Source organism: Neodiprion fabricii, chromosome 3 (genome assembly GCF_021155785.1).
Source record: "Neodiprion fabricii isolate iyNeoFabr1 chromosome 3, iyNeoFabr1.1, whole genome shotgun sequence".
In the NCBI taxonomy this organism is placed as follows: Eukaryota; Metazoa; Arthropoda; class Insecta; order Hymenoptera; family Diprionidae; genus Neodiprion; species Neodiprion fabricii.
Window position 1 is genome coordinate 34,988,413 of NC_060241.1, and position 27,151 is coordinate 35,015,563.

The 27,151-nt window shown below is 42.7% G+C and overlaps 1 protein-coding gene across 1 annotated transcript in view; it reads left to right on the forward strand.

Moving 5' to 3' along the window:
* The window catches only part of LOC124177876 (protein O-mannosyl-transferase TMTC2), a 167,818-nt gene that overhangs the window by 127,794 nt on the left and 12,873 nt on the right, over positions 1-27,151 (forward strand). The window contains exon 7 of the mRNA XM_046560778.1: positions 9,359-9,603. Within this exon, the coding sequence (XP_046416734.1) occupies positions 9,359-9,603 (245 nt within the window). The remainder of the gene's footprint in view (positions 1-9,358; positions 9,604-27,151) is intronic.

Sequence of the window (27,151 nt, forward strand, 5' to 3'; positions counted from 1 at the left end):
AACATCGCCGTGTGAAAGATAATCTTTCCAGTCCCTCACCCAGGCCGCTTTGTTCTTGTAGGTACGTGTATATATATATATATATATAAATACACACACACACACATATATATATATATATATATATATATATATATATATATACTATTTATGGGCGTGGGTACAGCGATATGCGGGTGAATACCGAAGCGCGTTCCGCAGGTTCGGCGGTGCGTCGGATTTTCGGAGCTGAATCGTTGAAAAATGTCATGAGAAAATAAACCCCCGACGGTTGAAAGAGATTGCAGGCAGCAGCGACGGGCAAAATGCCATTTCCACGCTCCATCGACCACGAAAGGCTCTCCTCTGGTTGACTGGCTGACTGCTGGCTGGTTCGTTGGTTGCAGGGTGGATGCTGCACGCACAGGGAAATCCTCGAGCCAAAACCAACCCCAACCTCCCGACTTGCAATTCGATTCTTCGACAATTAGGCTTTACTATACAGGTATAAAGTCAGCGTACGGATGAACCGCGAATTACGAATTGAGAGAAATTTCTGGTCGTGTAGATTGTTGTACGATGTTTAGTTGTTTTCAATTTTTTTTACCATAACCGAGAAATACGATTTAGCCGGTTGCGAAATGAGAATTAGTTTTGTTACTCTGACCAGGAAAGCTAACATGATCATAGTATTTATATTCTGTGTTTTCGTGACGATAAATTGATACTTGACTTGTGTAACTGGAAAATTTGGATAATTAAACAAAAAAAAAAAACAGATTCCACGGTGCAATAACCACCAAATTTAGTATTTCCAATTATAATCACACTAAACAGTTACTTGTGATATAATTTTCAGTAACACTAACGATATTTGTTTAATTTAGTTAATTTCGTTACTTACACGTTACTCACTTTACTGGAACGTTTTAATTATAACTGTAGGAAATTGAATATATCCTGGTGTAATAAAACTTACGTCCTATTTTTAGTCAGTTCACCCGATGGTCTACTTTCAAAAATCATTTATCGGCATCAAAATTGTAGCTTCAAATTTTTGACAGCTCTACTGCAGACTTAAAGAAATGAAACAATTATCTGTACATTTCGTGCTCGTGACAAGAATAAATATTTTCACCCACTAACACATAAAATATTGAAATATTCAGCCATTGTATAACGCCATGATTACGAATCAAACATTAATCAGTACTTCAATGTATTTCGGTCCCGCCGTTGAATATAGTTGCTCTGAAAATTTTATGGGATACCCAATTATGCAATATTCGAAACGGCTATCTGCGTCCGCGTATACGCGCACATATGTACGTACATACAGCTGCCTGGGTTCAGGTTTCATACAGGTCAATATATTAACTGAAATTGAACTCGACCAGCCCTCGCGTATAACAAATTCTCCCTAGCAGCCCTAAAATTTTTATTTACGAGCGCAGTATCGGGGCTGGCTTCCCATCACGTAACCCAGGTATATATAATCTACCCTCGAAGATATTGTTCGTTCCCGACTCGTTTATTGGTAAGTTAGAAACCGCGGAATCCCGAAGTACCGTATTTTCGTCCGGTACGTTGGATATTTTGGTCAGGATAATGTCTAGATACAACGATTATGCACAATCACGCTGATTACCGCGTTGATGAACAGAATATAGAGTTTTAGAACCAAACTTAAACGATAACAGGATTCAGTGGAATTACCGTGAAATAGACTGTCAAAAAAGTTGGAACGGTTGCCGAAGGAACAATTCTTATGTTCGGATATTAAGTGGCTACAGACGTTTAGGTATATTGAATTCTGAATTCTAACTGCACAACAAGCCGTCTTTGAAATCTTTTCACCTAACAATAAGACTTAATATAAGTATACAACATATACAGCATAATTCTATCGCCGCCCTAATAAACTGTTCCGAATAATTCGGCCGTTGTGCTATGCAACGAATACATCGACGAACTAATTCATCAACAGTCCCGCTTGACGTAAACTAAATTTTGAATATTTTCTCCCCTACATATTTGCGCTCACCATAAACACGATTATCCGATCATCGTTCGGCACATAAATATATGTCAGGAACGAATCTCCTGAATATACCTACACGAAAAGGGACGATGATCGGTATTTCCGGTGGCGGCGCAGCTTCGAGGCATTTATTTATTTATTTTTTCAATTTTTTTCTCCCCAACCCGCAGCGGTACCAGCTTCAAATTTTCCCGGCAGCTCCATTTTCGACCAACCCCAAACCGGGCAGTACATCGGCACTCTGGATGCCGAAAGCCTACCGGATCGATAAGGGCAGTCGGGGGATCGTCGATTGTGCAGGGTCATGCCCACCCACGTACTTCCACCCCTTTTCATCCCCTGGAATGAACGAACGCGCGTTCGCCCGTCGGAGTTTGGCCTGCGGCAGCCATCCGCAAATTGGCGGCCGATCCCGCCGCTAATTGGTGGAATGAAGCGGTGGTATTTTAAAAGCTAGATGTGCTAAATCACGGCCTTCCTGACCGGCGGAGAACGAAGGCAAGGGGTGTCCTCAAAAACGTCGACGGGCTTATTGAGGCAATTTCGAAGGGGGATGACGGGGGTGAGAAATCGGTGTAAGGGGGCAGGAGGAGGGTTGACGGCACTCGAGTGGTCTCCGTAAGAGTCTGGAAACTTTCCACGTATAACCATATAGTATATACTTCAGTTTCGATATTGAAAAATGGGACACAGACTGCGCAGCTTGCCCGGTACTCGATGGTCGAGAGTCGAGCCGCAATTTAGGACTTGCGATTTAAGTTATTATAGACACATAGGTAATACAGGTATATACATACATACGAGGGAAAATTGAACGCGGTCTTCCCCTGATTAATTTCCGCGTTTTGTTTGTTTCCCCCTCACTTCACCCACACAGGGTGAAAAGTCGTCCGGTTGCAAACGAGCCGCCGCATCAAGGCCAGCCCCCCCCCCCCACTCCCATCCAAGCGGTTTTGCGCGGGTTTGTGTGGATAGAATGTGACGTGTAACTGTTTATATATGTATATGTATTTCACTTTCAACTTTAATTTCCGAATCCCTTTCTATCTCTCTTTCTCTCGCTTTCGAAGGTTTTCGACAGGGGTTTTGATGCTCGATTTAAAAATGATTTACTATTTAATTTAAACGGATTGCACATTCATTATTATTCTTGAAATTTTCTGATGGGCCGCGAAATCACCCCCGGTCATCACTCCTTTATCCTTCAAAAGTTTCGGCCTCTTTTTACTTGCAGCATTTTTTCTTCCCATTCACTTTCTGAAGCTGTTTTCATTCTTTTTTTCTTTTTTTTTTTTCATTCACTTTTCTTTTCTTTCTTAAATTTGAAAGTTAACGGATCTGAATATTTATGACTTTCACCCGGCTCCATGCCTCAACTTTTTAATATAAATTAACCCTCTTTGGTTAAACTGATTTTTTTTTTTTGCTTTGGAACCAGCTCTCGAGGATTGTATACACCGAATCGAGCACGAAAATTTCCAACGTTAAACAGCGGACCGTTAATACCGGTCACGGAAAGTGAGACGCTCCAACCCTCTTATTATACGAGCAAAAAGTCAACACCTTTCATAACCTTCTTTTTGTCAACCTTCTCAATGCGCGTTCATCCCTACCCCCCTAATTCGCTTTCTTCCCTTGGCGGGACCCCGAAGGATAGCGAAGGGTTGGGACAGCTAGAAGCTCCGAGAGTATTTTGCTAAAAGTAGAACAGAGGGACGCGAGGAGCGGAAACTGCTGTTTGATCTCAGAGCCAGCCAAGTTGGCAAGACGTGGCTCTGTTTGCTTCCTAATTACCGGGAAAGCCAACTCGCGTGACTCGCCTGCCATCCGCTGGAAGATGCGGGGGAAACCCGGCGAACCTCATCCGCGCTAACTCACCTCACCGACTTAAGATTCCGCCCCGTCTACCGGGGGTGAATTGTCAGCCTTGCAATTCCCTCGGATATGGGTTATAGGCACAGCCAGCTGGACTTCGCTTGGTTAGCTACTTCCTAAGCTCGCAATATCCACTCGAGATACCTCAGCTCTTCCGGCTGATTAAGGAGCCGAGTGAAAGAGGGCGAAAGTAGAAAAGAAACTTGATAAGCCGCTTGTGCCAAATTCCCAGAATCCATCGAACCTCGACGGTCAGAGATCACCTCGTGCGTTCGAGCTTATCGATCTACAAAGGTACGATTTCGCATTCGATACGTTAAATATGTGGTGCAAGGATTTCGACGAGGAGGCTGCAGGTACAAACGACATCTGGAAGGGGTTGCGAACCGGGAATTATTCTTCCCGACGAAGTCGCGTTAAAAGGCAACTGATCGCGGTGATAATGGGTGCGAAGAGTCGATTTCCGCCTCGAGTTGAGGAAGAGGGGGGAGGGGGAACGGAGAAAAACGGTCGAATGGACAGAGTGAGGAAAGGGGGGAAGGGTTGAAGCGATTTATCATCGCTGGGCTCGCGGCGATAACTCGAATCGACTCGCTATTACGGGTTCGTGTTTTCTCCGCGTCGAAAGGTATACCGTAGGTACTGTATACCCGTTTACAATTTATCTGTGAGAGTAATAAATAAAAATAGATACATAAATTGCTGCCGCAGAATCGCGCGGCTCTTTATTTCCATCAAAACCGATCCCGAAGTAATACGCGGCGTAATATCCGTAGACTTCTGACGATCCTTTGATCCGATAAAGAGGGTCCTTTGTACAGACGGAAACAGCACGCGGTGTATACCCTCCATGTTTATTTTATGTATGCGACTTTTATACAGAATGGTAAAAGAAATTGATCGTCCTACCCGTCGTAACTGTATACGAGGTATAGATCAGCCGCGTGGATCAGCTCGATGATGTAAAGATCCGCGCCGTATCGGTTCCAGCTTCACTGTCAGTCTGAGATTTCTTTTCATTTCGCGAGCTTCTTTTTCCTATCGAAATCAAGGCGAACGATGGAATTTCTTGCGGGAACCGAATCTTCGCAATAAATACCGCAAACCCGAACGATTTGTATCCCGTATCTTGTATGTTTGTCTCAGTCGCTTTTAGTCCAATATTTTACTCCGGCCCCGCAATGCGCCGCGCGTTTCATTTCGCGTGAGTTTGACTCGCGCCAAGCAGTCAGACGTTGAAAAATCCTCATTGCCGTGATTCTCGTCGTTTTGTACGAGGAAATAATTTCAAACATATTTGCACAGTCGTCTCTTCGATTTGTTTGACGATTCGTTGAATCGTTTTATTTTTCTGCACGGTCCATTTTCCTTTTTCCAGTTGACTTGAAAAATTGTTTATAGACATCTTACACCGCTGCCTATACTCGGGATAAACATGCGGAATATATGTATTATATCACCGAATCGAAGTGGATATGCACTCTAGAATTAATCTTTTGGAATATTGGATGGCTCGGCTGAATTCGTTCGGTAAGAATATAAGCGGCGTTATCAGTCATGTGATAAAGCTAAATCATCCGTTGCGAAAACTCTTGGAAGTCTCGACCCTCTGCAATGTTATAGCCGTCTGTATGAATTTTGCAATTCTGCACAAATTGAAAACAAAAAACGCGAGTTTCTCACTCGCGATCAGCTTATACCCACGAATTTAATAAACTTCATTCGTATCTGATAATCCAGTTGACCTGCATAAGAAGAAACGAAATAATTTGGTTTTCTTTCGATCCAAATGAAATTTTCAATCAGTTGTATAACCAAACTAATATAATCCTCAATTATTTGCAAGCGTGTTACAGGATCGATTTATCATGAAACGACGGTTACAAACAGATTTCTTTCACCGCCAGTAATTGCAACTGTCTATGTACCCGTAATTCAAAGTCATGCGTTTAAAATACTCATACCGTTATCACGCACCTTTTGCTTTCTCCAGGTCACTCTGGCAAGGCCGGTAACAATTAGCCAAATTTTGAATTCAAGGATCCAGGAAGCGCGTACGCGTAATTCCGATGCGGAGAGTCACGAAAGTTGGTTATGCGAAGAGCGTGTCTACTTTCGGCATGCCTAATTTATTATAGAGGCTGTTATCTGCCTTTCCACGCCAGCACTCCCTGCTTTTTAATAACACACGAGAATTCCTCTCTTCTGCTCCCTCGTTCGCTTGCCGTTTCTCCTCTCGGATTTCCCCCGGCTATCTCGTTCATTCTCTCGCTTCTGCTCGTCATTACTAAACTCTCTCTCTCACCCCCCCTCCCCCCTCTCTCTCTCTCTCTCTCTTACTCTCCTATTATTTGGGATAATCATTTTTGGTAAATTTTTTCCTATATTTATTTTGTGAATTTTTGAATTTCGTGAATTATGGACTTACTTGATTCCACCTAAGTGACACTGTCTCATGGTAACAAAATTCTATTATATTCTCTCTCTCTATCTCTTTTTTCCCCTATATATTTTTGTTTTACATTCACACATATGCACGTCAGTGAAATTCCATGCAGATTGTTTTCGTACCGCGTTGCAGCAGCGTATTAAACTTAAGATTCCTAGAGTCGTTGCTCTTTGTTCGTTACGGATCAATCAGCTTTATCAAATTAATATATTTGTGGAATAATTTTTCTGAACAAAAGAAAGATAATACTAAAATCGTGAAAATCAACTTGTTATAGATATCGATTATTGACTTGAAATCAGAACTAACAGCACAATCAGAAACTAGAACTCGTTCAGAAAACTTCAATTCAATGAATCATTGATTTATTACATGGTATTATTATATGGTTTAACAGAGAAAATCACCAGCCACACACTAAACAGAATTATTTTCCTGCGAACGTTACCTGCGATACTCGGATTCCCTTTCAGCAGCGGGGCAAGAGTGAGAAAGTGGGTTTTCAGTGGGGAGGGGGGAGACTGGGGTGAAAACACGAATCTGGGAAATCGTGAATTGAACTGAAAACGCATCTTTCGAATTGATGAGAAAACGTGAGGATTGCGTTGCGAAGTGCGATATGAAACGGGAAAAGATTTTTTCGACGACACTCACAATCAGAAGAATTGAGTGATAAAAAAAAGAAAAAAGAAAAGTTATCCGATAATTCAGTGTAATGACCTGCCATTAAGCTGCACTCCGGGTGGTCACATTCGACAATTCATCAGCTGAGCGAGAGGAGAGGAACGTTTATCACGATTTGCACACTTTTGCCGTTTTTACACACCACGTTACACGCGGAGAGTTTTGTGGCGAAGCGGTGCCTCTCGGAAATAACCATAATCCAAAGATTTTTGCCCTTCTCTTTCGACGCGATATAACGGATGGGGAAAAAACCCCCCTCGTATAACTGATTGCACGAAATGAATTCGATGCAGGGATTGATAAGAAGTTGTGATAAAAAATGTTGGGGAAAGGCTTGACGATTAATCAGAGCGGGAAGGAAGTTTATTTTAAACATAGAATAACGGCGGCAATCAACAACAGTGAAATTGAAGCGAGACGCAGCCGGGGTCGAAACACAACCCTTAATCAACCACTCCTAGGGACATTTTCCTCGTGTCTGCTGCTCGGGGCGAGTGAAATTCTTTCGTGCAGATCTAGTTTCCGATCGTGGGTGAGCCGGGCTGCGAAGGCAGAAGGTGGGAGAAATAAAAAATGGTCACCCTCGAGCCTGCGGGCCTGTCTAGAGCCCCTCGTTCGAAATTTAACTCTCATCGCGGGGTGAGTTCGCCACCTGGAGCGCTCGTAAAAGCGAAGAAATACGCCCGCCTCGTTCTCTCGATATTTCCGTCTTTCCGGTGTCTGGCAAATCAACTCGAGTTTGACGTGTACGTTGCAGGGATTGTTTTGAAGAACCTTTACAAGCCGCGGTGTATTTCCGATACAAGCCGATCGCGCCGCGTTCTATAAAACGCAGTTTTGAGGTCGGGACAGTCTCAGCGAGAATTTCACTCGCGGCTTCGCCCATTATTTCCGGCTTAGAGCTTTTTAAATCGGGAAACAGTCAAGTGTTACGTCCTGGGTTATCTTTACGCCTGGCGTGTTTCCGCTTTACGCCTCTGGTTGACGGTTATAACGGCGGCCGTATCATTCCGCGTATGAATTTATTACCGTTGTCATTCGTTCCGTCTAGCTGCACCCCGTAATCCCTCTAAACAGCAATTCTCCGGCTCACCCCGAGTGGTCGAACCGCCGTCTATAATCCACTCGGTAAGCCGTCGATGAAATCTACTCAAGTTCCTCAGGCCAATTATCTGCCTTGCTGAAAGGGTTCATGTGCCGATGAATTATTGAGAGGAGGCGCTAATTTCCGTCTTTACTGCCGGATGATGTATTATTATATCTGTCAGATATCGGCAATTGTATAAACAAAGCCAGAACTAGGGCCAAGATTCACGGTTTCTTATTCAAGGCAAGATTTCGTAAAAACAATTCACTTTTGGATTGAAAAGTTTCCTTGAAGATTGATTAATTTTTCTTCTGCTATCCTCACGAAGAGCCTTCTTCCCGACAAACCAGACAAATTTCTCAATGCAGCAGAATCACTGGAATTGCAGACCATTTTTGCAGGCGAATTTACGTTTTTCACCGGGTGAAAACCGCGAGTATATATCGGTTTGGATTGGAGAACAGGATGTCCTTGCAGGCTGGTACATTCCGCACGGCAACCGTTAATTTGCAAGTGTTCCTCGCCTCGGGCAAAATAATAAAAAATGTGAAAGAAATAAAGAAAGAAAGGAGGAAAAAAAGAAACACTACCCTGCTTTCGCTGGCTGCAATTATTGGTATTCGTGGGCGCCTGCTATATAACGCCATGGAACGAATTCCGTGCATCCGGTGCGGCAAGACGAGGCGACTTATATTTTCCACGTCACGAATACAGCATTTTTCCAATATTATACATCGTAATAATGTACGATGTTTTACTTGTAAGTTTCGAGTGTAATTTAGACAGGCGTCGTCAAAAAATTCATTCTATCGATCAACGTTGAAACGATTGTTTTGAACTGAAAAGCACGAGAGTGAAAAGTTTTAGTGTGGTCTAGCTCCGAATATGGACTTGAGCGAAACCTTGCCCATCTTTTTTTGACCACATCCAAAATATAATAATACCGGCCAATGAAATAATTCGCGATTTTAAAATCGATCGTAGCCAGTACAGAAAAATTCTCTTCCTTTCACTTTTTTCCGACAATCAATTGTCTCTGGGACGTAAAAATTTATCTCGGACTTTTGAAAGCTCAAATCGTATCTTTGGAAACTTCGTGCGATCGTATTTTACCAGAGGTAAAATCCAACGGTCATTCGTTCATAGACCGTGAGTAAAAATAATACGGCCAAATCACTCTGACCCACCCCTAATTGACAAACGGCCCACTCACCCGACACTCCGGTGACTTTGTCAATTACAGAAGCGTACGTGAACCTCGGAGCAGCCTTGATCTCCGCTGGCAGAGGTACGGAGGCTGCGGCGATCCTGAGGACGGGAGCTTCCCTGGATGGTTCAGGGCTGAAGGACCGAAGAGCGCACGAGGCGGCGCGGGTTCAAGCCCTGCTTCAGCTGGGGGCCCTCTACGGGGACCAGGGCCGTCTTCAAAGGGCGCTGGCCGCCTACCGAGAGGCGCTGCACGCTCTGCCGGAACACTATCCGCCCCAGGTGAGTATCAATTGAGCGAAACTAAGCCGAGGGCCGGTGAAAAGCCGGCGGATCAGCGAGCGGAAAACGGCGGAAATGAATTTCGGTTCATTGACCGTGAAAAAAGCCCGTTAATTTCGCGTTAAAAAGGCGTAGCCAGCCGCTTCTGACGGTGACATGATCAGCGTCTTCGATTCCTTTGAGATCCTCGCGTAACAAGGGCTCGATAAATCGTTTTTCTCCTGTCCGTGAAAACCGGCCCACGCAGCGCTTCGCCGCAGGGGGAATGAGTCGTATAGACTATTTGAAGAAGGTCCTGACCCTCCGTACCGCAAAAAATAACCTTTTTTTTTTACAAACTCCACGGCGTCGTATTAGGAAAAAAAAATAGGACTCACCGATCGACTCTGCGTACCTCGTCTCTTGGGACAAGGATATAATTCTATACTCTTTAGATCGGTTTTGCCGAACGGTCAGATTTTTCGTGAAAATTCCATTATGCGACGCCTTGTAACGATGATTTTTTGTGGAAACATCGATTTATGATTGATTACGTATCAAAAATGACGACTCGATTGATCGTCGATAACTCTTCTCATTCGTAACTGCTTTATACATTTTGATCATTTACTCGAGTTAAAATTCAGCGAGCCTCGACTCTGTACGCGTGTAATGTAGGTAAAAAGAGACTTTTTCGGTAGATTCGTAAAATATTTGTCGTGAAATAAATTCTTGACTAAGAGCTGAGCTCTGTGTATAAAGGGAAGGTTCATCTCCCTTATTCAAACGGGAGAAAGCGAGACAAAAAGCAGGAGTTGGTAGATAATTCACTGGCTCGAGAATTGGAGCGAAAAGTTGAACTTTTTAGTTCCCCCTGTTCTCCGGATTTGTCGTCGTCGAGCGGAGAACCGTCCCCCACTCTTTCAATCGTCCTCTCTCTCTCTTTCTCTCTCTCTCAGTCTCTTAAATTCCTCTCTTACAGCTCAGCCCCGCAGCAGTCGCAGCGGTGGAAAAGAGTGCGGGTATATTGAGTTTATACACTTTTACCTCGGGGCGCAAGAACCTCCGTCCTACGCAAGAGTACAAGCAATCAGTCGCATTCATGAATAATTTCTTACCTTCCCGGAGATTTTACGATTCGAAGCCAACGACCGTGAAACCGAGGATCTGAGTGTCCGACGGAATCCCTCGCAAGAGATTTTCCAACGCTCGTCATATATCGTCTGGTGGCTGCGTCGTTTTTAATCCTCCGAAAGTTAGTTCTAAAATTTTCACAACACATTTCTCACCACCGCCATCGATTTCATCGACTACTTTTACTACTTCACCGTAATCGCAGTCTTTTAAATGATTTTAAGCGTGTAGTTCCGAACAGACGATTTCTGGGGCGTTTTAAACTGATCGTAATCCTGTTTTACCGATTACGGGAACGGTCGATAATGCGGAACGCGGAACTATCGATATCGCATCTCCTAGATCATCTAAGGTTCTAAAAATTATCGAAGATATAAATGTGAATTGGTGTTGCTGTTGAAATTACAGATGTAATTGAACAAAATCCTTTTTCAGCAAACATTTGAAATACAAATTACCATTTTGCCGAGCTTGTCGCGTGTACCTGAAACTACAGCTGTGGTGAATGAAAATCTGCATGCTTGTTAGTCCGGAATTAACCTCGTACTCCGAAGGAAGGGTGTGAACGAACCGGCAGTTCACCTTTAATTCTCAGCGTGGATGTGTGTGTAAGGTGTTACGCATATATATGAGGTGATTTTCGAGCAGGCGAATTTATTTAAACCATTATTGTGCGGTCGGTCGCCAAGCACGAGCCGTGCGCATCGGTGTCAGAGACAATTTTTTTCGTCTCTCAGTTCTGTTCGTTCTCTTGTTCGTTTTGCTTTTTCATTATACCGACGTGTTTGTTTTCTTTACTTTTTTTTTCCCCCGTTCTTGTTTTATAAATCCTGAAAACGAGAATAAAACCTTCCGAGGAATATCACGCGAAGCAATCGGGGGTTTCCCACGTGAAATACCGACGCAAAATCGATAGAGGAACGCCCGACGATAAGGGGTGACACTATTAAAGCGTCCCTGCCAACCCTCCAAAAGCGTCTCGTGGTAAAACGTGGGTATAATATTGATACATATATATATGTAATACATATCCGATCGCGATTTTATTGGCTATTAATTGCATCGGCTGCAGCCTAAGGTTACCGTGGCCCTCGTGGGATTCGAGCCTGGCACTTTGCGTTTGACGTTCAGCGCTTACACGGATCAAGCTTTTGACATTAGTCAAAGCCACGTGACTAGAGCCATCAAAGTCATCGAGTTACGTCCGGATGTATTTGCAGACTCCATTTATAGGCTCGACGTTGATGCTCTCTGTACACACCTATAATGACGATGAGCCAAAGCAAATTCACCCTAGAGCATCAAGCCCTTACCTTTGGCGTCAATTATTCCTCTGATCTTGCTGATCACGCAGCTGCTTGGGCCTTGATGAGCGGATCAGAATCCCAATTAGACCCAATACGTAACGTCGCTGGATGACGGTGGGTATAATATAAACGGATATACCGTGCTGTCGGTCTTAAATATCAACGTACTGGTTCATGCCTAATTATGAGTCCGAGACGAGTATCGGTTTATCTGAAATATATTTAGAAAACTGCATGGACAATCCAGAAGTAATTCTGTGCAGTGAAATAACGCAACTCGATGTGTAATCTCGTCTCAAGTTGTAACAAAAAACAATTGTTTCCTACCTATTCGTAAAACGTATTTAAACAACGTTTGCACGAAATCAAAATGGCCGCCATTCTCACGCTTACCGTTTTATTCCGGTTACGCAATCGTTTTCAGGTCGCGACAATTATCGAGCGCTATCTTACCCCTAACAAAGCGATAGCAAGAACAGTTTCAACGAAATTTCACAGCCGAGAATATCTTTACGATCCGAGAACTCAGCTTGATAGATTCCTCGCCATCAGGGTACATATATCATATAGTTTTGAGGACGTCAATATACGAAAACATTTTCTTCTCTCTATACGTATACTATATCGAAAGTAAAGTTTACTCTCAGATAAAATTCAGTGAAGCGAATGTCGGTGGCTGATTGATTCGATATTGCGGGATGCGCTCCGCGAGCGTATAACCAAACAAATATGTCCTCAAAGCCGTGAGTACAGAGACAGAAAGATACACACATAGGCGAAAGGTAAAAATATGGGGTGACGTGATAAATTTACTCGCTCGTCTCGCGACGAGTTTGACCGGGCTGGAAGATAGAATTTCATCCGGCATGCACTTCGATTACATGCATTTCGATATATCGATGTCTATGTGCAAGCTTCTACACAGGACTGTAGCTACTCCGGGCGATATTTTCTTCCAGTTTTTTATTCGTTTTCTTTTCATTTTCATGTATGTATATTGTTTTTTTTTTGTTTGAATTTTATTTCGAACTCTGTTCTACTTACATCCTTTATAGCGGTACTGTCGAAGTTCTCGACAAGTGAACAACAACGGAAACAACACGCTAGGTGAGCTGAGCCAACCGACTGTTCAGATTTGATGGAGAAGTTTACATTTTTACGAGATATTCGCTTGCTCGCTCGCTTGTTTTGCTTCTGTCCTTTGGGATATCGCATTTGCGGATGCCACCAGTGCGCGACAATTTATACGAAAAGTATTTTCTCGTTACAACCGAACGAGTGAGGCGCGCGTGCCAAGAAAATTATTGTGCTTTCGAGAGTATGATTGCGAATTTTCTACCCAGAATTTATGAAACGTAAGAACAACGATCACAACCCTGCACCGGACTTAAAATAGTACCTACATTCTCCCTTTGTTTATTCGTCTAAATTTTACGTACTTCGTTCTCGCACGCGTTCAGCTCAGACGTAAAAATGTTTTCTTTGAACACCAATTGAAAAAAGAAATCACCTTTGAGACAGGTAAATTAACATTCATCGTGAGTGAAAGATACTCGAAGCTTTCATTTCGTGTAATACGGCTAAACCATTGGGTTATTAGTTAAATTTCGTGTTCGCGACGAACAAAAATTTATTATATACAAAATAAATCAAAATTTCTACCTACCCCGATTATTCAATGCAAACGAAACAAAACCTTGATATGCTTGACGTATGTCTAGGGAGAAAAACCAGTTAAGCGGTCTGAAATGATTCAAATATCCAGTTTCAATGAGTGAAAAATGAAGAGAAAATTCGTACCCCAATTTTCCACTCTACAGACCGTACAACTCAGAGAAATAAACTGAAACGCGATCGTTCGACGTCAGTTTTTGATACCGCCGTGAAAATCACGCTCAAAAATCACGTGATCTCGGAATTTTTATCAAAGAACCCGTACGAAATAGTAAGTAAATCAATTCCACCGAACGACGTGTGTTTCTTCTCTAAAAATTGTCAGCACGATCACAGGACAGAGAATATAGGTATATATATGTATATCAAAGAAATTCACACGGCGAAGACCGTTGATTAATTCTTGGAAACGAAATCCCGAAGATCCGCTGTCTCGAATGGGAAAGCGAAAAAACAGCAGGTCAATGGAAAAAAACGTATCATCGGCAATGTACTCAGGCTCTCGAAGATACCTACCACGTACGTATGTACGTACGAAAGCGATTGGATGACTTTGGCCATTATATTCCGGCGGTCTGTGGCCCTCTGTTCCTGGCCAATTGACTTGGAATAGAACACGCAAGGTAATAGGGTTCGAGAATGGCCAGGATGTAACCATTCGATACGGCCTGAAAGGAACTCGGCCCGGCGCTACAAGCCTTCATTGTGCGGAGGCACGCGTCGGGTATTTCCGAAGATGGTACCCGAGGTGCCGCTTCGGAGGTACGAATTGCATCCAGGCATCTTGAAGTATCAATTTTCCAGAGCTGAGACTGGGAATCGGCCGATGCGTGCGTTTACTGTCCACCCAGGAAATTGACGCGATCTATAAACACGTCCGCCCGTTCTCTTTTCCCTGAGTAAAATTTTCCCGCGTACCGTTCTGTGACGATGTATATATTTTGATAGACGAAAGTAAGAACCGAAGTTCGACGGATCAGCGGATCGGCAAATTAAGTAGGCCTACGACTTTAGAAGGAGAGAGTTGTGTATGGAGGTGTCAGGAAATCATAAAGTGTGTGAAATTAACTCAAATCCTGATCAGGTAACAAATTCAATAAATAACGACGAACTGAAACAATAAAGAAAGTCACACCATTCTAAAATTATAAATACTACACATCAAACACTCTCCCTTCAAATTCTTCGAATAATTGTTCCGCTCGATTTTATCTATATACACTTTTACCGTCCGCTTTTATGTTATTGTTACTATTTTGTTTTATTCTTACTCGACTATTGTCTCTTATATCTTTTAACTTATGCACCTGTGCCGTCCACTTATATTTTTTAAACTATCAAACCAAGTTATGTTGGGTTGCGACGTGCAGGGACTAGAAATTGGGTATTCTGTACTATTAAATTATAATTGACTTTTTAAACCAAAATGACCCAAATAAATGCATAATTTTCTCTTTGATCGTCAACAACTATTTCTCGTAATTGTCTATTTATTTCCCTTTCATTGAAATTTGACTTATAATCAATAAACTAAAATTCATTACAGTTCACTTTTCATAGATGGAGGTGAAAATATAGAGAGGTGAAGAAATAGAAGAGCCACAATGTCGAATTTTCAAAGAAACGAAAAATTGATTGATAGAATTAATGAATATAGATAGTCGAAGTATAGAGTAGTATAAATAAAAAGGAAGGTCAGGATACGGAATGCCAAAATATAGAATCATCAGAATTCGTCTCGACGATATAGAATCGTATACATATTCTACATTTCTCCGATCTATGCTTTGACCATTCTCTATTTTTTTTTTTTTTTTACATACTTGGACTTCCTAAATTTTCACACGTAATCCTGGAAATTAGATTTTCGAGTCTCTGAAAATTCGATATTTTGGGCCTTCGGTTAATCGGCCATTCTAGTTTCTTACTCCCACTCCTTTTCATTTTCATTTCCTATTACCTGAACACTGGAATCTGGGGTGTGAGTTTCTGCACGTGAAGAGTTTTCGTCGGTAGAAGTCTACTTTTTTTTCACGATACTTTGATAATTTTAATCAGACTTGATCAACTTTTTTAATCTAACTAACTTGAAAAACTATCACACAATCGCATCGACTTTTGCCCAGCTTCCACTTACGTAATATTAGCTACAAGTATGTATGTAGAATATCAGCGAATCCTAATAATACGGATGTCATGTTATATATTGGATTATAAAACCCGCGTATCGCTTATTACACTTCATGCGTGACTTATTTCCCGCACTCTGCACGTCCCATGGACGCATCAATCATATTTCAGCTGGTAAAGAGGCCATGCAACGATCCCCGCGGTTAATTGACTTTACTTTTGTTCCCCTCGGTATAAAACTTGTCTGTATATATGCGAACGAGGGTCGGTACCAACATGATAACACCGCAATGAAAAGTGATTTTTTTTTCGAAAACCTTTTTTCCACTCTGTCATTCTTGCCATATGAATAAAAAAAAAAAAAAAAGTGAAAAATAACAAAACGCATTAATGATTGTCACATAAATGGAATAGTGACCGAGTACGTGCAATATACGGTTAATAGGCGGCCATGGAGAGATGATCAGCGGAAATTTGACGAGGGCGTAATTCGTTAACGAGTTAATAAATATCGTGGCTAGTTTGAAATTCGGTGAAATTGAGCAGCTGCCTGCCGTAGCGTCGAGTGGAAGAATTTTACAAAACTTTTCACCGGCTTAGTGATATACTTGAAACCACGGGCAAGCTGCCGTCATCATCTCATCGCTGCTGCAGTCTCGACTGAGAGCTCGGTTATAACGTTCGGCATGGCTATAAGACAGCCGCAAGCTCCCGCGGTCTTTCCGCGTGGAAGTTTGAAGAAATTTTCCAAACTTTCGGAATTTCTGATGTGCCACGATTACGCGGTGGGGAAAAAATTAATTATGCATTCCGATGGATTATCATAAAGTCTTTAGGTTAACTAGTTCGCCGCAATAAAAGACGCTAACAGACCAACTGGAATAACACCCGCAGCCTTACGCCGCGACGAGACCGCGTCGATGAATATTGCATTTAGGTAAAGTCCTCGTCGCTTCTGCCAATTTCGATCCACCTTTTTTCTCCGTTGCCTCGACATTATCCCAGTTTTGAAATATTTCCCACTCTTCTTCCCGTCTCACATGCACTTCGTCATCGTCCTCCGGTCTCGTTATGCAAAACGAAATCCTCAAGTGGGTAGAAATTTGACTCGGAACACTGCACCTGACCGTCTCGGGGGCAATCTTTTATCCGAAAGATTATTCCGCAACGTCGTCCGCCTTTTTGGTGCCAATTTTTCTTCTCCGATGTTTTTTCGCCGCTCCTGTGGCCGGGCACACGTGCCTAGACACACGAACCCCTCGCAGGGGTGAAATGGATCGTATCGCTCGGTGGAGTGACGTAAGAGAGCGGCCTCACAGCGTACGGCTCTCTCATGTATGCCGAATGAATTTACCGTCAGAAAGAATGGAGCCCGTTTAAATAATTGAGGAGGGTATTCTTTATTCAGGAAGTTCGTTTTGCCGCGTCACTTCTCTACGCGGAAAAAGCTCCTCTCGCGGTTTCTAGGAATAGACTTTTTCCTCTTCCCGTCCTCGTCCAGATACATAGGCGCGAGGATACGGAAAACTTTTGCGAGACATAAAAATCACGGGATTTAGTTTTTTTCTTTCTTTTTCTTGCTTTTGTTACAGTCACTTCGAGCAAGGATGAACCTCGCCTTGGATAGCGAAAGTATTGGATTTCGGAGTACGAAACCTTGCCGTAGTTCGCGACGACGTTGAGTCGTAATTGAGTGGGTGTACCTCAGACACAATATTAAACCTACCTCGGGCGGAAATTGAGCCGGTAATATCATCGCGTTATTTCTAATAAAACTTCACGATCCGAAACCCCTAAGCGTGATTCTTGGCTGTAAAAGAAGAAACGTGAAAATACAAAGTGAAATTACTTACAAGTTCGTCGGGAGTTCGTATACGACCGAAATTATTACGATATCGTGGATAAAACCAATCAGCTCTGATCGCGCGCCAATTCGTGGGGAACAATTCAAAACTAAAATTGATAAAATCGTTTGACATTCGACGAGGCAGAATTTTGCGTTCAAATCATTCTCCGCGTGTGGGTGAATCGACGAGACGGAGTTTCAAGCACGACGAAACTTCGGTATAAACTCCGGCCTCTGAATTTATACGCGCGAAGCCGTCACTCCCCCGCAAATTTCTGGCACAATATATTATCTCGTCTGAATTAATTGAAATTATCAAGGTACCCAAATCGTAGAACGCCAGCAAATACCGAGAGAGCTGGAGGTAAATAATAAAACGTGAACGGAATATCGCTGATTGCGGAGACACTTGACGGATTGCACTGGGTCTTATTTGCAAAATTGAAACGGCGTCGCGACGCCGTGCAAAGTGCAAGCGCAGCCCAGCTCTCGAGGCTCGCGTCTCCGAGGGCATTAATTAGCCAAGTTTATAGTCTGCGGTCCGGTTGACAGATGGGTGATGGGAAATGGGCGGTGAAAAGGAGCCGGTCCCTCGTTATCAACGCGATGAATGGCTCGTCTTCGCATTACAGTTAAATAATACCACCCTTGTTATTAATTCCAGGATGAATGACTCCTCGGCATATAGTTCCAGGGCTGTTGGACGCTGCGCGGTTTCGTATTAATTATTGGGATCTCAGCTTGAGAGCAATTTATTGCCGGAGAATATTACCTCCGCCTAGCTATTATTATTATTATATATTATTAAAAAAACTCCGTCGCTTTCACGTGTAATTGTAATTACGGTGAAAACCTCGCGTACGAGACGGTTTCGTGTATACGTGCGAGGTTCGCAATTAGGCTAATTTGACTCCCCGAAATTGACAGCGCATTTGGAAACCCGACGACTCTCGCTTCGGCGACCTTTTTCGCAGCGTTGTCACCCTCGGATCTGATGGCAATTGACTCATTTGATATACGTTTAATTTATTTCACTTGTTAGCGTATTGACACACAGGGTGAAGTTGGATGAGGTTCTGATCGTGTCTCTTTTTGCTCTGGAACGAGCTTGGAAAAAAAGTAAATAATTATTTCGTACGGAAAGAATTCTCGTGCGCAAGTCGGACTGTACAAATTTTGTTTACATTTATCCTGAAAATAATAAATTCAACAAGAAATCCCAACCGTTTGACTAAAAACGTGCATTTTGTTATACAAATTTGGAATCCGGGTGGAAAATTCTATCGTGACGATACGGAAAAGTAATTTGACGAATCCGATGTTCCCGTGCAAAAAATGCATTTTAAAAATCCAAGTGGAAAATTCTTTGTTTTCTATCTTTTTCTTTTTTCCGCAGACTTTTTTTTCAATTTTACTCGGAGAATGCGCAATTTCCACGAATATGACGTTTCAATAACACGGGACGTTTTGTTCGGCAGTATTTGAGTGACTAATTAGAGGCCTCAAGCCCTAGGCACTGCGCATACAATACGTATTTCTACACGAGGTGATTCTACCCTTCTGCATGTTCGAATTTTACTCCTCTCCGTACTCGGGCCTGCACCTCATTCTCTTCTCCCCTCACTTCACGGCACATATCTATATCGACCTCTGAAATCCTCAGCTGACGTTTCATTTCCCAACATCAAGTGTTCACAGATCCCATATGAATCCGGGGAATAATTCAACGCTGCAGTTTGCAGAATCGCACGATGAAGTTTTCCCACCAGAATATGAAACCTTTGCACAAAATCTTTGACGGTGAAAAAACATTCTTACCGTTCATTTTTCTGAAATTTTAACACATCCCGGCATCGTTTCGAGATCATTTTCAACTAGTAGTGCCGATTAAGGAAGAGAAGAAATCCGCCGAGGAGCGCCCGCATGAGTATATAAGAGGGCCAATTAAGCGAGAACAATTCGAGCGAGTTCAGAAACTGCGTCATGTCCGTCTTTTTAACTCATTTTTGTTGGCCGTTTCAGCACGACTAAAACACGAGAATCTAACCGCGAGTCCGGCAGCTTTTGCGAGTCTCTTTGGCGGGATTCTTGCCTAGCAAAAGTGCAAAGCCGGGGAGTTTGCTCTCGTGTGAAATTGCTAGATGAAAAATAGACTGGGAAAACAGCTGATGACAATAGAATGCTCGTGAGTCTGGGTCGAGATATGGCGACGCGAAACGTAGAAACGTAATGAATTTACTTTGCTTCTTACAGGACCGGCTATAATTAAGCGACAGCGTGGATTATTTCAAAATTTGTTAACCTCCGCATTTTTCAGACATTGCCATTTTATAATATAAGTACAGTTCACTCATCCTGAAGCGGTTACAGAGAATTCTTTGCAGCAGGTAAAATATTTCGCAAATTTTTCCCTCGATTCAATCGCCGCGGGTTTTGTATTCAGGGAAATGCGTAGAGGCCTTTACTCCAACAGATTTTTGTACTAACCGTGACCAACAATTGGAATGTTTCGTCAATCAGTTGGCTAGTCAGTCGCCAGCTGACGCGGAGATATTCCAATGAATATAAAAATCGACATGAAACCTATTCGGTGAGAAGTAATCACTCGATACTGCTCGATTAGTAGTATGTGATTTCACTGTAATTTTCAGCATTTTTTTCACGCCGTACGTTCAGAGAATGTTCGTTTCTAGTTCGTTAAAAAAATATTAGCCGCGAACCTATGACTACAATAATAAATGTATGAGATTGTATATTTTTGCAGAGCTTATTACGACTTGCAAAAATCGTTAACTGAATAGAGTTTCGCGAATAATGAATACTTTAATCTTGAATTACAATATTCCTCCTTTGAAGAAAAATCAAAGGTACGTAGTAACCAATCTACCTGCAGCATCAAAGGGAATATAAACTCGTCTCGGGTATAATAATTTGTAATATATACACAGAGTATGAGGCAGGAACGTTTTAGCGAAACATTCAACAGTAAAATTAGCACAATTATTCTTTTTTACCTTTTCGTTCGCGCAGAAAACGGGCTTCTGAATATTCAGCGGAGAGCAGCTTAATTTAACAAGATTATAAAAAGATTATGCGTTTGATATTCGTCCTAAACAAACGGAAAACCATGCGATTCAACTAACGAACCCGGATCGCCAGAGAACGAATTTTCTTAATATACTTGTAATAACCGACGCCGTTTGATGTCGGCTTCAATCTCGTATAAATTCATGACGACGCTGACTTATTACGAAATTCATATTACACGGCTGCAGTATTTTACATATATATGCACGAAAGAAGTGTCTCTACGATGAAACCAACCTGCGGCATTCATCCTCGGAGCATAGATGACGCGTTGCACTTTAGTAATTAACGAACACGCGCGATTCCAAAGTACACAGGCTCCTTCGCATACAACATTCGAGTTATTTTCGATGTTGTAAATTTTGACTGCCGAAAACGTGCAAACGGAAAAGGTATGCGGATACATTCCCGCTGTTTTTCTCCGTTCGCAAACGAACCGCGATATCCTGAGAACGAGCTCGACGAACACGGTTCTCAGGATTTTATTATCCTTGTATAATAACCCACTGCAAGAGGGCGATCCTTCGCGCTGGAAAAGCACCTATGACAACGAAAATCGGGGATGAGAGAGGGTGGAGTGAATGCGATCTGGAAAATCCCTTCGGATACGACGGTTCGCTGATTGGTATAATCCCGGAACTTTTCATTAAGTATTTATCAGCGCTTCGCCATTCCTCGCGGCGGTCTTGACGTCGAAGAGTGGATGATTCGGACGGATTTGAGACCCTCCTTTCCTCTCCCCCTTCCTCCTCTCCTCACCGGCTCTCTTCACCCTCGGATAATATGCATTGTGAAACGGGTCTGGCTGGCAAGTTGCCGGAAGCTCGACGTCTGTTGTTCGCGAAAGCTGATATGAAAGCAACCATTGACTTACCTTCAACTATGATCCGGCTTACTTCCGGTGTGTTAGACCGCGATATGTCGACTCTCTCGCCCATGGAAATTGACTTCTGTCAATCTATGGTGCCACGCGATTCGTCGTAATTCACGCGAAGCTTTGCAAGCTGGGCGGCACCCCTTCATTGATTATTATCGTCGGCTCTTCCAACGAATTATAACCGATTTACTCGGCACGTGATTCGGATCTCTGATCCTCTGCTTTGTCGGTGCCGTAAATTTCTCGTGTCGCAAAATTGAGAGGATTAGCGAGAAGTGTGCGATCTCCATCTTTCGACGATGAATAATCAATTAATCATCCGTCATGCCGTTTAAATGATAACCGGACTCGCAAAGCATCCAGCGACGTGAGAAAAAACGTCGCGTGGAATCATCTGGCCGTATAAAGAAGGCTGAGACAGGCCGAAGAACTGTCGCGTCCAGGCATTTAAGACACGTGGCGTTTTTCCTACGGGTTTTGTTGAAACGCTGAAATGCAGGACTCCGGGAATCGTTCCATCTCCGTTGTGGCCCGGGTTTAATGGCTTGGAACACTCGGAGCAGCGAGATCCTGACGCGAATAAAAAACGTGGATGTTTTCACCAAATTATTATTGGAAATTGAAAGTCTTTTCCGTGCGGCGCTAATGTGATTATTTTACAATTGCTCATTTACTCAACGGGAGATTTTGCGATGCTGGTAATTATGACGTTTAAATATTTTTCTAAGAATAGAACGAGCGAACAATGTAAAATATTATATAATAGAAAAATAAAATAACGGGCTGAAATTTTATACTGACACGGATCGTAAATCGAGTTACCAGAGAATATGTATAGACAGACATATCGGGTCTAGTTTTATGCCGAGCGCAATGGGGATTGATTAAGTATTATAGCCTCAGTCTCTGATTATGTACAGACCACTATGAAATATACAGATTATTATTTTTACACCTGCGTATAGTCTGAAAAAAATATAATTTTCAAGGATTAAGCAATAATAATTTCTACAAGCATTTCTTACGACATTTTACATGGTATGCCTACATATAACTGAAAACGTTTCATGGAATCGAAAAATCAGTCATAATTAGTCGGAAGTTGTGGAATGAAATTGGATAGGAATTTTCTTTGGTTCAGAAAACTGAGCATAACAGTGTTAAGAAATATCCTTAAATGTAATCAGTTTGCGGGTGTTATTCGAAATCATCATACATCATATCATACATCGTACATCATACATCATACACAGTATTGAAGTTTGAAACCAAAGCTTGGATGTTCGGATGTTCGGATGTTTAGAAAGTGACGTTACCCAAAATTTTTTTTCTCTCGACGTCATCGATCTATAGCAACTGTCGAGAACCAAAATCAGCTAGCCCAATTCCTCAGTCTGGAAACAACCGCGCAGTCGAGCGGACGGGTGAGAATCGCGCTCCGCAGATTTCGAGTACCGGCTTCTCTACCTCCTGGATCCTGCGCTACGGGTCCGCTTCCTGGTGAAACTCGACTTCCAGGACAAGCGCTCCGTAATTTCCGCGCTCCAGGTCCACCACCTGCTAAAACTCGACTTCCAGGACAAACGCTCCGTGGTTCCTGCGCTCCAGGTACGCTACCCGGTGACTTTTGACCTGCAGGACTAATTTTCCGTAGTTCTGGCTGTCCAGGTCCTCCACCTGACGGATCTCGACCTCCAGGACAAATGCTCCGTAGCTTTGGCTGTTCAGGTCCTTGACCTGCTGACTTTTGACATTTATAAGTAATTTTCTGTAGTTCCTGCGTTCCAGGTACGATACCTGGTGAAACACGACTTCCAGGTACGCTACCCGCTGAAACTCGACTTCCAGGTCAAGCGCTCCGTGGTTTCTGCGCTCCAGGTCCTTCATCTGGTGAATTTTGACTTCCAGGACCGGCGCTCCGTAGTTCCTCATAGTTCCTGCGCTCCAGGTGATTTACCTGATGAATTGCGACTTCCAGGTCCTCTACCTGGTGAATTTCGACCTCCAGGACGAGGGCTCGGTAGTTCCTGCTCAGTGCAGTGAGCAGTGAGGACCTGAGGTATCTCATTAATCTCGTATCATCTGGTAAAACACTGACAACGAGTAAGCGAACACAAAAACCAGCTACACTAGGCATCCTCCGTTTTAAAGATAGTAGGTATGTACCTGCTTGTAGGGCAGATGCGAAAATGCTCTGTATTCCCTGTGTGGATTTTACATTTGAATAGACCTTCGCGGGCATAATATACCGCTCGACACGAACGCTGGGTCGTTAAAATGTAGTAACAACCGTTTTGCTATGTTTCTAAATACCTATTTCACGGCATGTTGCCAAAAATAATCGCTATGTAACGAAGAAGAAACGGAGTAGTGAAAATTAGTTCATCAAGCAAACGTGTAGGGATCAACGTAATAGCTTAAGGTCAAAATTCAACAAGTTTGAAGGTGGTAAATAACATCAACCCTTTTTCACCTATATTGTACACGTATTAATATTCTCGTATTGATGATTTTTGGCAAATAATTAATTGCAATGTAGGAGTATCAAGTGGCTTGGTATCAGATTATAGAAAAAAAAATGTTGAGCCTAGTTGCAGAAGAAACCGACGAATCGCGGAAACTCGGAGCCGGTTTGTAGCCTTTTTTTCTAATTCATTTCCATCCCCGCAAGTCGAAACGGCGCGGTAAACGAGGCGAAATATGTGCTGCGTCAGCATTGCAGAGAGGCTCGCTTCTGCATCATCTTTATAAGAAGCTAAAAATGAACGGGAAATTTCCGTTAATTGAGGGCGTAAACGGGTCGAGATTACAAAGACAATATTGAAAAGAGACTTTTCTCCAAGTTGTCTGTGCGCGCAAGCCGGAAAGCTACGATCGTTAGATCGCTGCCACGTTCGCCGGTTCTTCGGGCAATTCAGAAAATTGCGATGAGAAGAAAAAAAACAATAATAAAAAATAAAGAAAAAGAAAAGAAAACCGAAGGAAAGTAAGAGGTGGATAAGGAAAAAGATATACAGAAAGGAGGAGAAACCGGGGAATTAGGATTCTGCGAGCGTGGCTTTTTTTTAACTGTCATCTGACGATTACAAGAAACAATTTCCCGGAAGTGGGGAGTTGTCTGATCCTCGGGAAAACTTCAGCAGGGTTATACCTTTAAGATCACGGTGATGGGAAGAGGAGGAGTTGGTAAGAACGGAACGCGCAATAAAAGTTTGACGTTAATGGACGGTATCAACCGCAGAATACCAATCTATGCGTTTGTACGGCGCCGTTTCTGAAACACAACCCCGCGACATATTGCTATAACGCATTTTGCGAAGCGAGGAATATATCCTATTTGAAGATTTTCTGGCTGACGCAATCCGAATTATATTTGGTCGGATTGGGAAACTCAAACTGGTTGCCTGAAATCGAATTTAATACTAAAATGAAAAGTAAAAAGGAAGATAAGTATAGAATTCGCATGAAATTTGGCCTGTACTGAAATATTGACTAATTTCTGTTCATTGTCTCTTTGAATGAAAATAAAACTTTGATATATAAATAGGCTTTTATGTACGTTCCTTGGCGTATAATCTGATTATGTATTAGGTTTAATTGGGCTAGCCTGTTGCATGTATTAATTTGTGCAGCTGCAGCTCGCTAGTTTCGCATTTCACATCACACACTGGTTGATATTACGTATACGTTACAACTTTCCATAAACTATAATTGGATATACACGTAGATATAACATGATTACACGCAGCAATAGAGAGAAATATTAACCGCTGTCGGGTGACGTTGATTAATGTGGTAATTTTTCTTTTATTTCTGTTTTTTTTCAACTCCACTTTTGTTTTTTTTCCATTTCCCAGTCCATTGACATCGCTAATTGGACCTACCTTGCAAATTATACGGGTAAATAACGTGGGAAATTCGTTACAATTACACGATGCGCGCATCAATCGACGTGGCTTTGAATGGATTAACGATTCTGTGTAATATTATACCGTTCCAACCCCCATTTTCAACTACGGATGTATCTACCACTTGAACAAAATTAATATACCAGATTAAATATCGCTTACACCTATTATGCAAAATAGTCGCATAGATTACGAATTGAATTATTATATGACGATGAATAATTTCAATACGAAGCGTATCAAATACAATTTTACGCAATTTTTCGACTCATGCTCAATTGTGCAATAATTATGTGCTGAAGCAATCTTCGTCGGAGATCCGCTGAATTAAATCGCGCAAAGATATTACTGCAGTTGTAATGCAAAATAAGAGGATAACGATTTATTCTGGAATTGCCCAGAAATATTTGATTGTCGCAATAACGGTTCATGTTTGGAGTTTCGTGCGTCGCATGATTTCTGAGATATCGATCGAATCGAAGGAGGGAAAGAAGGCAGCGCAATAAGTTTATAAGGTGAAATATAAGGGCGAATTTAAGGGCGTGGAAGATATTTCTAAACGACTTTAATCCTGAACCGTTCATTAAATTAAACGAGGAGATTTCTGATGCTAATTAATTTAAATAACACCATCAATTTCCATTTTCACAACGAGCAAGCTTCTGTGCAGGCTTTTACGAGCTGCCGCCCGCGCCCCGAGATCTATAAAATAAAAACAGATCGAGCATCGCTCCGGGAGTTTGATAATTGGTCGATTATTCTTCCTCTCGCCGCGGACTCGCCGGTATGTGAATTCTTTCCTTCCTCCTCTGCATGTTTTTTCCGAAACTTGGTAAAAAACTCCCCAAATTCCAGCCCACTCAGCGCTCTCGTAGTACAAACACCAAATGGGATTTTAATCAACTCCGATCTCTCGCAAAACGGTTCCCCAAGTGACCACCGAGGCATACAGGAAGACGAGGAATAAAACATCGCGGCGAAGATTAGACCGAAGTTTTGCCAGTTTCGCCGCGGTTTCACCGAGTTCCGTTCTTTCATCGCGATAGCCAGGCCGTCGCCACCGTTTCTGAGCTCGTCTTTTACACGGCCACGGATTTTTCGCGGGGTGGGAAAAATCTTTCGAGTTAAAAGAGAGGGTCGGAGTCGAGGCGAGGCGAGATAAGAAGAACCGGAGGAGCGATAAGGATGCGACGAGAAAATCATTGTTCCTGACCGCGGGGATATTACCCGGCGACGTCTTTCCTCGCGGTCACATATGGACCGACTTTTCGACGTTTCGAAAACTTTTCCGGATTAGAAATATAGGTACCGCAGCGCCAAGGCTCAGAGCTATGCGACGCGATTGTCCGCGAGAGGCGAAACTTCGCCGAGTATTATTCCACCTTCTGCAGCAAGTAGGTGCATATACACCCTGTTGTATAACCTACCGGCTACGCTACGCTACTGCTGCTACTTTTATTGCCGTACTAGCAAAAAGACCTGCCTGTGCAATGGAAGAACACCGAGTGAAACGAAACCGGGGAAAGAGAAATGCCGGAGAGAAGTTTAAAGAAATGAAATTGCTCGAGTCTCCCTCGCCGCCTACGCGGCTATATCGCTTCAGCTT